Consider the following 11,750-nt stretch of genomic DNA (forward strand, 5'->3'; position numbering starts at 1 on the left):
AATTGGAATTATTATGGGGTTAAGTTATATGTGTGGGTCCTTCTGAAATTGGAAATTATTCCGGGTTACACTATAAACACTTGTTACTATTTTTTGAAGTATGATAATTGCTTAATATTATTATTATAAAAATGACGTAGGAAAAACATGGATAAACAATGAAAATTTGAACAAGTAATGTGCATAACAGATTAACAGAAGACAATAAAAATTAGAGAGAATAAAGGTTTAGTAGTGTGTGTGATTGACGCGCGCAAGCCCGCAAGAATTTTCTTCTCAATTCTTGTATAATAATAGAAAATAAAAATGTAAATTAAATGCTTCGGAGGTGGTCGCCATTTTTCTTCGTTCTTCATTGGAAAAATCATTCTTATGAAAAATCATGTTCAAAGACTTTTACTTTGGTTTTCAGATGATCAGATTTTAACCATGAAATTATCTTCAATTTTCAACATACTAATGATACATGAGGAAAAATAAATATATACACTAATATTAATACATTATTATTAACTTAAAAAAACAAGAGATATATACATGAAATTATCACATGATAGCTTATGATCTTCTTATATTTCAACTTATTTCAAGGTCACTATAATAATTTTATAGAAATACTAACAATGTGTTGGTAGTGGTGTAAGGTCTTACTATATTATCAGAATAATAATCAAAATGTCAATAGTTCGATTCCTATAAACAACATTTCTTAGGAAGAACAACTGTAGTTCTTTAACCATACATACTCTAGTACAAAAAAATAATTTTATAGAAATAAGTAAAAAAAACTTGTAATGACTATCAACTTGTACATCTTTAAAGTTTAAACATCTATTACGTGTTTATAAGAGAATAATTTAAAAGAGGTTCTTCCAAACATGTCTATCTCTTCCACTAAAATCAAACTCTTATAAAAAAACATAAAATTATATTGTAATAGTGGAAGACAGAGACATTCTCTAAAAGGAAACCAGTGTTGTTCCAAATCCAAAGTATCACAGTGGGACCATTCTAACATCACACACAGCTACTAAAGTACTCACCAATCCAATTAAGAAACTCCAACAACAATAATCTCTCTCTCTCTCTCTCTTGTGCTTCAAAACATTTCACAACAACATGAGAATTGCAGTGTCTGGTGGTGATGATTTGTTGAGTGATAAAGCTGCAAAGATGAGAGAGTCTCTTCAAAAGAGCCAAACCATCACAGACAACGTTGTTTCCATTCTTGGTTCCTTTGACCACCGTCTCTCCACTCTTGAAACCGCCATGCGCCCTACTCAGGTATCATCTAGTCTTTCAGGTTTTATGGGATTGACTTGTCTTTGACTTGGGTTGAAATCAAATTTTTGGGATCTGAAGGTGTTTTTGTGGATTTGTGGCTGTTTAGTTGAAATAATGGTTATTTTGTTATTTGGGTTTTCAGATTAGGACTCATTCTATTAGGAAAGCTCATGAGAATATTGATAAGACTCTGAAGGCTGCAGAGGTTATATTGGCTCACTTTGATCAATTTCGCCAGGTTGGTTTTGTTCTCACCATGGTTTGAACTATGAACTATGAACTAGCTATGCTCTTTTTGTATTGCTTATTCAGGTAATGGATTTATTGTTTACCTAAAGCAAAGCTGTTAGGTGTCTTGAAGCAACAAAAATAATAATAAAAATGTTTTGATTAGTGAAAAGCTCACCACCTTAAGTAAGGAACCACAACCTTAGAGATACAGAGACCCTTTTGCATCCATCAAAGGTATGTAAAAATTCTGGGGAAAAGTTCAACACTCAGAAATCTACGAGACGTTGATAAAATCCAGACATCTTTGTCATGTGCACCCAGTGATTTTGTTCTGCTAAACTTTGTAATTTTGAAATTGATTTAATGGAAGACTATTTCAGGACTTTTCTTTTTTCTCTTTGTATTGTTGTAAGATGTGTGGTACAGATGTATCCTACTTTTATCATATATTTCTTATAATCTTTTTTTAATTAAACTGATTTATGTTCTTATTGGGGGTAAAAGCTTGGTTGTGGTTGTTGTTGTATGTTCTTATTGATCCAATGCACAGGCAGAGGCAAAAATACTTAAAGGGCCACATGAAGACTTGGAAAACTATCTTCAAGCAATTGCTAAGCTGAGAAGCAACATTCAGTTTTTTGGCAGTATCAAGGGTTTTAAGAGTAGTGATGGTGTCATCAACCATGCCAATAATTTGTTAGCTAAAGCTATTTCTAAGTTAGAAGATGAATTTAAGCAGCTATTATCATCTTACAGGTTTGTAATTTTTCACTAATGTTTTTTTGACATGTTTGAGCAAAAGTTCGTTTTCTTGTTGGAACTCTTACCGTTGATGGGTAGATAGTTAAGAAAATGACATTTCATCTGATAAATCAATCTTTGATGCTAAACAAAAGCAGCAGCCTTTGTAATATTTGGTACCTCCAACTTCTTGCTATGAACATTTGACACAATTGGATATGTTTCACGTCATTTTTTTCTTCAAAAGACCTTCCGAGTCCCACACATTTTGAAGTGTGATGCTGGCATCTTCCTGTATCCCCAACTTTTTTTATATTCTTCTTTGGGTCATTTGTTCTTCTAGTAACTTTTGTACTTTATGACTATCGTAAGTTTTATGATTTGTCCGTGGTTCTTAGGTTTGTAGAGCCATGATGGTTTCCTCGTTAACATTTATCATCAAAATATCTTAATTATTTGGTGATATGCTTTTCTGTGTTAAAGAATAATGGTTTCCGTGAAGCATCTTTGACATTCTGCCTATGCTGTTGTCAATATGGCTATTTAGCGAACTTGTGATTGTTTCTATTCTTGTTACCATGAAACCATCTTTTATTCTGTGCGATTTCAGCAAAGCAGTGGAACCTGAGCGCCTCTTTGATTGCCTTCCAAACTCAATGCGACCTGCATCGGGGTCGCCTGCCCATGAGCATGATCCTAGTGACAAGAATCATTCTAATCACCATTCTGAGGCACATAACAATATTGTTGATGATGTTGTATATACACCACCTGCTCTTATACCACCAAGGGTTTTGCCACTGCTACATAATTTAGCTCAGCAAATGATTGATGCTGGTCATCGACAACAGTTACTCAAAATATACAGGTAATGCTAGTTGACTATTATAGTGAAAAGGCGAAAATGCCTTGCTGTAGAACTCTATATTTTAGTATTGTAAAATTACTGAGCATGAAAATCAAAATTTTACCATTAAAAATCCTATCACGTTCAAGAGTATATGAAACTGTTCAAAAAAGTCTTGTGAAATACAGAAGTGTCATCCCCAAAATCAAGGGTCATTAATTGGGTATTTGTTCCAAGTGATTGCTTGTTTATCAAGCCTTGATATAAGCTCTATTAGAAATATACAATTGATCATGGGCCTAACAGCTAAAAATTAATGGAGATTTCAAATATTGTTTTCATTTGAGAGAGTTGGTCTTTGGCAAGCTAAATTTAGAACTGATTGATTTGAGCTATACAATTTGATACTGTTATCTCTAGTATAAATATAGGTGTGGACTAGATGCAAAGAAAAAGATGGAAAGAAAATTCAAAACCAGAAAAACATTCAGCCACACTGAAGGAGGCCAACCATATTTAGTCCATCCTCTTCTTATGTGTCTAACTCAAATTAGGTTGGAGTTCGAAAATTTGTTTCAGAGTAGCATTCTCACTGTTCTCGAGATTTTTGGGGCAAGCATTGCTAGCAAATACAAATATATGGCTCTTTGCTTTTAGATCGCAACCTAGCTGGTTTGCTTGTGTCACACATCATCATTGACTGTTTGGGGTCTAGAGATAAATGTGATGTGCAAAGCTTTGTTCTTTCCTATGGCATGTCTTACCTGTCCCGTGTTGGTAGTTGTAATTTATTTGATTGCTTTTTAGGAGGAATGGAAATGGCAGTCAGCTAGACAAGAAACCACATTTCTTATCTAAGTAAAGACCTATGCATATATATCCAACATTTTTTTAGAATATGCTGCCTTGCTTATCTCTTAAGAAAGTGCTTTATACGTGTTTATCATCATTATTATTTTGTAGAGACACTCGTTCTAACGTATTAGAAGAAAGCCTCCAAAAGCTTGGGGTGGAAAAACTCAACAAAGACGATGTTCAAAAGCTTCAGTGGGAGGTTTTGGAAGCTAAAATTGGAAACTGGATTCATTTCATGCGTATAGCTGTAAGAAGATTGTAGAATTGATGATGGTTTCTCCATTTTTTATTCTAAAATTTTCATTCAAACATGTAATTATACATGATCAGGTGAAATTGTTGTTTGCTGGTGAAAAGAAAGTTTGTGATGAAATATTTGAAGGATTTGGTTCTCTCAGTGAACAGTGTTTTGCTGAGGTTACAACAAACAGTGTTTCTATGCTACTTAGTTTTGGAGAAGCAATTGCCAAAAGCAAGAGATCCCCGGAAAAGTTATTTGTGCTATTGGACATGTATGAAATAATGCAAGAGCTTCATTCAGAGGTATGGCTTTTGACCATAAATCTTGCTACTAACTGTCTTGTTCATTGCTTTCATAAATCTTGGTGGGTCAGTTTGTGATTCTTTTTTTCCTTCAACTAATCATGATTTTCCTTATATATCAGCCATTTTATTGCCTATATCATGTCATTGACTTTTCCTTGAATTGCTCACTTGTAAATGATTTTCTTTTAAATTGTTTGACTGGCCTGCAATTTAATTAGGTTTTTTTAAGTGCCGAAGTCCCACATCGGTTGAGAATGTACCTAGAGTCATTTACAATAACTTCGGCAATCCTCCCCTGATGACCTAGCTTTTGAGGTGGAGTTAGACCCAAATAATTTAATATGGTATCAAAGTATAACACAATGTTGGGCCACCCACATATTTTCGTTCTTTTATATCTTGAAATTATCAAAGTAAAAATTTGAAATTATAAAATTGTCACTTTTATTTTTAAGGAGATACAAATGATTTGGATAGAGAAAATTTCTAAACATGTGAGGAAAAGGTATTTGGTGACTATATGAAGCCTTTGGTTGGTGCTTCGGATCTATGGAGATTGAAGGCTATTTTATAATCATAAACTTAAGCTGTTAAGTGAAGCCATATGAATGACTATTATTATTATTATCTCTAATACATTTCCTCACACAAGAACCCTTAGGCTTGAAGCATGGGCAATGTGTAAGTCTATCTTTACCATGTTTGGAATTCAACTTTTTATTCAGAAAAATGGGGGCAACAAAGGATTGAGCATTAGACCACTTGGTCATAGTGGCTCTGATGTCATGAACAAACTCTCCCAAAAGCTTAAGTTGTAAGGCGAAGAGTGAGAGCACATGAAATAGTTATTATATCTCTAACATATCAATTAAAGCACAATAGTTCTCTTATTAGAATGGTCTGTTAGTTTTGTCTCCAATAGTTTTTACATTCAAACTCTGACTGATAGAATTGTACATTAGCCATTTTACTGATGATGCTATTTCGACAAGATGTGATATATTTGACATTCATGACAAAGAGTAGGTTTTGGTGGCTGTATTGTACTAAACCAAAATACAAGGCACATTGCAATGGTGTTATAATCATGTTATTAAACTATTTCGCCTAATAATTTGCAGATCGAAACACTCTTTAAAGGCAAAGCTTGCACAGAAATAAGAGAAGCTGCAATCGGTTTGACAAAACAACTTGCACAAACAGCCCAAGAGACCTTTGGAGATTTTGAAGAAGCAGTTGAGAAAGATGCTACGAAGACTGCAGTAACCGATGGAACTGTCCATCCTTTGACAAGCTATGTCATTAACTATGTGAAGTTTTTATTTGAGTAAGTTTGCCAGTATTGTCTTCTGATCTCAATTTTCCATGCGTGTCATCAAATTATTTCCAGCTTTCTTTGTTGTGTTCACCGATGACTAAGATGTCAGTCATTATTTATTCATTTTCTTACATCACTAGAACTGTTTAATATTTGCTTTACAGTTCAAATTTATTTCTTTCACTTATTTTGCTAAATTCTTCAGTTGATCGTGCTGTATTAGTGGGATTCGCTTTTACTAGCAGTACTACACTAGTATACATAATTATACTGATGTGAATACTAAACTGCTGGTATTATTTTATACTTTATTTCAAGGATAATTATGCTGAAAAACATAGTTATGGACTTAATCCGCCCAGCACCAAAATAATAGAGCTAGGCATTCCACATTCCCTTTTATTGTGGGACATGCTGCGCTAGTAGTAAAACAATTGTCTTGGAGATGATTTTCTGTAAAAGTAATATTTAACTAGCCTGCTGAAATAGTAAATTGATGATATAAAAAATGTGTCTTAGTATAGTTTTGGAGAAGTTTTGACCTTGCATATGCAGGATACCTGGTTTCCGGTAATGTATACTATTATTTTATATCTTCATAGCACCAGACTACTGCATCAGATTGTAAATGAGATTGATTGTAATTGTGACGGTTATGCAGCATGCCTGGATCTTTACAAATATGTTGTTTTTGAACTTGCCAGATCTTTAGTGAACCATCTTGTTGATGTTTGTCTTGAAAAAATTGAATTCAAAGTATTTTGAACTGAATTTTATTTGCCATATCAAATTAATTTTTGAGGGAATTGTGCAATCCAATACTGTTTCGTACTTTTATATTAATGAGAAAGTAGTTATAAATAGTCAGTTATTAATTGTGAGTATGTGTATTTGTGTACTTCTATTTTATATTTTATATTTGAAGGTACAAAAGCTTATGTACCTTCAAATATCATTAAACTTTACGTTTTCTCTCCTACTTAATGGTAATCTTTAGGCTTATGTACTTTCCTTTATTTGTGTGAATTTTTCCGGGATCTTCATCATCGATCTTTAAATATTTGACCTGATCAGAATTCTTTAAATCATTGCAGCTACCGGTCCACCTTGAAGCAACTTTTCCAAGAATTTGAAGGTACAGAGGATTCTCCACAGCTAGCGTCTCTAACAATGCGCATAATGCAAGCTTTGCAAACAAATTTAGATGGGAAATCAAAGCAGTATAAAGACCTCGCGTTGACACATCTTTTTCTCATGAACAATATTCATTACATTGTTAGATCAGTTCGGAGGTATGTCATATACGTTCATTGGTTACTGACTTCTTTGAATCAAAGTTGTATTCTCTGCCGATTCAATGTTTTTTCTCCTAATCCTCTTCTATTTAGGTCTGAAGCCAAGGATTTGCTGGGAGATGATTGGGTACAGAGACATAGGAGGATTGTTCAGCAGCATGCAAATCAATACAAAAGAAATGCTTGGGCAAAGGTGTTGTTCTTTTGACCCAAGTGATAGCTATATCTTGCTTCTTTTTTAGCTGTTACTTGAATATTTTTGTGTTAATAGTAGTAGTAGTAGAGGGTGAGATTGACACAACAGTAAGGTTGTTGCATAGTGGTCATGAGTTCAAATTCTGGAAACAGCTTCTTCGGTTGCGAAGGTAAGGCTGCGTACATCTACCCTCCCCAGATCCCACGAAGTGGGAGCCTTGTACATTGGGCCTTCCTTTTTTAGTTGTAGTATAGGCTGGCAGTTGAGTAGATTGATTTTAAATTTCCTGATGTTGTTTGATGTTAATGTTCTATTTGTACTCACATTAAAATTTATTAATGCTTTTTATTTTATGATATCCTATTTTCTGTTTATTGTTTTTTAAACAGATCATCACATTTAAAACTAGTCTATGCCAAGTGTGTTGACCCTTTTCTGAATCCTCAACCTATATCTATGGCTTAGAGGACTAAGAAAGTTACTTGTGTTGGCTGGATTAGAAATAATTTGGTTAGCCTAGAGATTTGTTGCAGGCATGAGAAAGAGAGGGGTTTTTATGTGGGTGATTCCGTGTCTTGAAATGTTCTTCGAGCAAGCGAGCTTCTCTTTTATGTCTAGGGACTAGTATTTTCAGGAAAAGTGATTGGAAGCCTTCCCACATTGTTGATATTTTCTTGTTTTTGTTGTATGTGTATGACAATACAGTAAGAGCCACTGTATTTCTCTTCTCCAGAAACTTTCACTGTCTAGAAGTAATGTCTTCCTTCATGGAACTAAATGCTGTATAAAACTGGACTTAAGCTCGTTTATTTTCAATTTATTTGAATTTAGATTGAATTTCCTAATTTTCAGAGCCATTTTTGTTATAATGAATTGAGATTGTCATCTCATATTTCACTTTTCTTGAAGTAACCTCATAATTCATGATAGGAATAGAAAGAATAGGCCTATGATTAAAAATGTGTATAGGAGAGGGAAGAGGAAAGTTTGGCTAAGTAAATAGCAAAATCCCTTCTTTACCCCTAGGTAGTTAATTCAGTTAGGAAGTCTATAAATGGAAAGTGTGGGCTGGATAGTCAGGCAGTTAAGAAATAACCATTCTGATTTAGGAAATCAGAGAAGGATTAGGGTTGTGGAATCCTAGAAGTGTTCTATTCATCTTCTTCATTGTAATTCTCTCTATTCTCAATAAAATTCATAGAACCCTAACAGAATCTCGTTGATTCTGTGTTAGGGGCAATATTCATTCTATTTTCTTCTTAATTTTCCCTATTTATAGATACCAGTGCTTATCAATTCATCTCCTTAATTGATTTTAAATATTGAAGAAGCTACTGCACCATTGTTGAATTTTGATTCTTTCCCTCGGCAGATTCTTCAGTGTTTATCTATCCAGGGCCTTACCTCATCAGGTGGTGGGAGCGGTACTGCTGGTGATGGTGGATCTGGCAGTAGCAGTGGTGCTTCAAGAGCAGTTGTTAAAGACCGGTATTCTTTCGGCATGCTTCTTTATGGACTTTCTTTGAGGGAATGTGTTTTCTTTTGTCTATATTTTTACATGTTAATTTGTATTGTGCTCTCAGGTTTAAGACATTCAATATTATGTTTGAGGAACTCCATCAGAAACAATCTCAATGGACAGTTCCTGACAGCGAATTGCGAGAGTCTCTCAGGCTTGCGGTTGCTGAAGTCTTGCTGCCTGCCTATAGATCATTCGTAAAACGCTTCGGGTGTGCTCTCACTTTAATTAACTGCAAACATAATTACATCATTGCTATCTATATTGTAGTAAGTATCATGTATGTGAAATAATATCTTTCTCGCCTGAGACAAATAATATCAAATCAAGCCGAAAAACATTATAAATAATTTAAATTTTAAAAAGTGTAATGTATATTTTCTATCCCTCTTAAAATTTCGGGTAAATTATACTCTACCCCCTTGAAGTCGTGTCACTGAACTTCGATCCACTAACTTTAACAATGCGACTGTTTTTAATTCTTCAAACGGTTCAAGTGAGTTAAAGTTTGTTTTGTAAAACATGAATGGTTGAAAATGTAAGGCTTTAATTTATGTGCATTGAATTATATGATTACTGATTCACTCTAAACAACTCAGTGGTTAGTATTTTGCATTTGATGCCTTGTGGTTTTCATCTGCTTAATATTTCACTAGGATGTATAACTGAAAGATGCTATGTAACAGGTCTCTAGTGGAGAGTGGAAAAAGTGCTCAGAAGTACATTAAATACACAGGGGAAGATCTAGATCGAATGTTGGGTGAATTTTTCGAAGGAAAAAACACGAACGAAACCAAGCGTTAAACGAATCGCTTCTAAGGTAGGCTTGTTTATATTTTGCATAATGGTTGTTTCTTTTATAACTTCAGTGATAATAATTCATCAGGTTGTATTTTGTGGCTGAAGCTACCTTCCTACCTTTTTGTAGAGACTCAAGGAAAATGAAAAGGAGTTCCCATTCCAATATTATTGGATATTGCCACAAATTTAATGAGAGGATGAATGTGTATGTTTCTTTAGATTGCATGTATAGTTCATTTGATTTTGTGAGATTATAGTCCCTCAAAGCGTATATATATATATATATATATATATATATATATATGTATGTGTGATGATAGGATCTAAGTTTTATTAGAGCATTGATTTTTAGATTGTAATTATGTGAGACTTTACTAGTCTTTGGGTCCAATCCATGTATAACAAAGGGATTGGTGTAATACCCTCCCATCAAATTTCAAGCAGGAGTGTGTTATTTGTTTATCAAAATATTTCAATAATGGAATGAGTGGTTGTTTTATAAATCTCTATTTAAACAAAATTTATCTTTTTGTAACATTATTTATGTTTTAATTACAATTTTAACTATGCTAACTTATTTACCAGTTACTTTACCACTATTACATGTTAATAAAAAATGCAATGTGATTTTGGGCTTCTTCTTTGTTATTGTTTTTAAGGTGTTGTTATTTTCTTTATATGATATGATTATGGATAGAGAAAATAGTATATGTAGTCATAATTACATTGTTGGAGTGTTATTTACCATTCTTGTGTTAATAATTAACTTTAGACTAAAAGTAATTGAAAGACTATGTACAAATATTGAACTCTTAATGGTTAGTGTGTGCACATGCAAAGAAAAATGATAAGGTAGTGCCTTCATTCCACCTTGTCATTTTGAGTTTCTCTTTCAGCCTCTGAATCAAAATATGAAAATGATGAATAAGAACTTTCCATGAATCTGTATATCATAGCCTCTGTATGAAAAATCTAGTGTAAAGAACCATTTAAATATTGTGATAAGTTTCTTGTACGATAAACTAGTTATAATGGAACACATCAATTAATAACTACTTCCTTGTATACTTCAATTAATAAATACTTATTTCAACTTGTGGTAGTGTAAAGAATTCGGAATATTGTTGTTTAGTAATCATAATGTCACATGTTCAAATTCTGAAAACAATATCTCTACTTGTGGGTAAGACTATATATTTATCCTCCCTAAACTACTAAGTGGATATCTCTTCGGCCACCTCTTGTATACTTATTTCTATTAAATTTATTCATACACTGGCTTGCATTTGCATTTGCATTTGTTCGGGCTTGGAATATTATTGGAATTTATTGTACATGTTTTCTACATTTTCTTCTTGCAATCAAAACCCAACCTCTAATAATCAAATATAGGATGGCCCTATGCATGGAACAAAATAATAGAGTAGAAAGAAAATTATCTAGTTCACAATATTTTCTTTTTCTTAATAATATTGGCTATACTTATGCATCGTATTTTATTTGATTGTTACATAAAAACTTTCTCTTTTATTGTTGGTCTAACATGGCATGCTTGATTGTTATGCTTCTTCATTACTTTTATTTCCACTCCCACGTACTTATAGTTTGTTACAATACGCTATTCATGTGCAATAGCACTTTGCTCTTCTATACTATTCTTAAAAATGAGGTTAGATTTTTGAAATTCTATTTTAAGTTTAATTTCTATTCAATCATAGCGATTTTGACTTTACCAAAATTCGTTTGATGGACATAATAGGAGAGACATAATAATAGATTCATATGTCATATCAACTTTTAATTAACCACACACATATAAATATAAATGTTAGTATTATTCTATTATATTCATTTAGTGTATTTTGTATTATATGAGTAAAGTTGAGTTAGAAATTATCATGATAAGATAATGCAAATTTCTCATCATAGTTATTTGTTGAACACAGAATACTTATTTGTTGAGCACCAAATAATTGTCAAACTTTAATGAGTTGAGATATTTATTAAAGGGCCTATAATAATTGTCAAACTTATTTTAAGAAAGTCATATCCCATTGTGGAATGATTTATGAAGTTTGACCAAACTCTAGTAGATTTGTCTCAACAACCTTGTGGGA

At 33.0% G+C, this 11,750-nt stretch overlaps 1 protein-coding gene across 2 annotated transcripts; it reads left to right on the top strand.

Moving 5' to 3' along the window:
- On the top strand, window positions 978-9,899 carry LOC109360639 (exocyst complex component EXO70A1-like). Of its 2 annotated transcripts, none has more exons than XM_019605673.1 (13): window positions 978-1,284; window positions 1,427-1,522; window positions 2,066-2,271; window positions 2,867-3,124; window positions 4,067-4,205; window positions 4,289-4,501; window positions 5,626-5,831; window positions 6,917-7,114; window positions 7,211-7,310; window positions 8,686-8,801; window positions 8,897-9,043; window positions 9,519-9,650; window positions 9,758-9,899. In XM_019605673.1, exons 1-12 carry the CDS (start codon window positions 1,120-1,122, stop codon window positions 9,634-9,636), a joined length of 1,962 nt encoding a protein of 653 aa, XP_019461218.1. In that variant the 5' UTR covers window positions 978-1,119; the 3' UTR covers window positions 9,637-9,650; window positions 9,758-9,899. The 2 variants fall into 2 exon arrangements, with proteins under 2 accessions (XP_019461218.1, XP_019461217.1); XM_019605672.1 differs by having other exon boundaries at window positions 979-1,284; window positions 9,519-9,652; window positions 9,761-9,899.

The sequence above is a fragment of the Lupinus angustifolius genome, chromosome LG11 (genome assembly GCF_001865875.1).
Source record: "Lupinus angustifolius cultivar Tanjil chromosome LG11, LupAngTanjil_v1.0, whole genome shotgun sequence".
NCBI classification, from domain to species: domain Eukaryota; kingdom Viridiplantae; phylum Streptophyta; class Magnoliopsida; order Fabales; family Fabaceae; genus Lupinus; species Lupinus angustifolius.

Coding starts and splice junctions, on each gene's coding strand:
- LOC109360639 (XM_019605673.1), top strand. CDS start 1,120: ATGAGAATTGCAGTGTCTGGTGGTGATGATTTGTTGAGTGATAAAGCT. Junction 3,125..4,066: donor CAGTTACTCAAAATATACAG/GTAATGCTAGTT, acceptor ATTATTTTGTAG/AGACACTCGTTCTAACGTAT. Junction 5,832..6,916: donor TATGTGAAGTTTTTATTTGA/GTAAGTTTGCCA, acceptor AAATCATTGCAG/CTACCGGTCCACCTTGAAGC.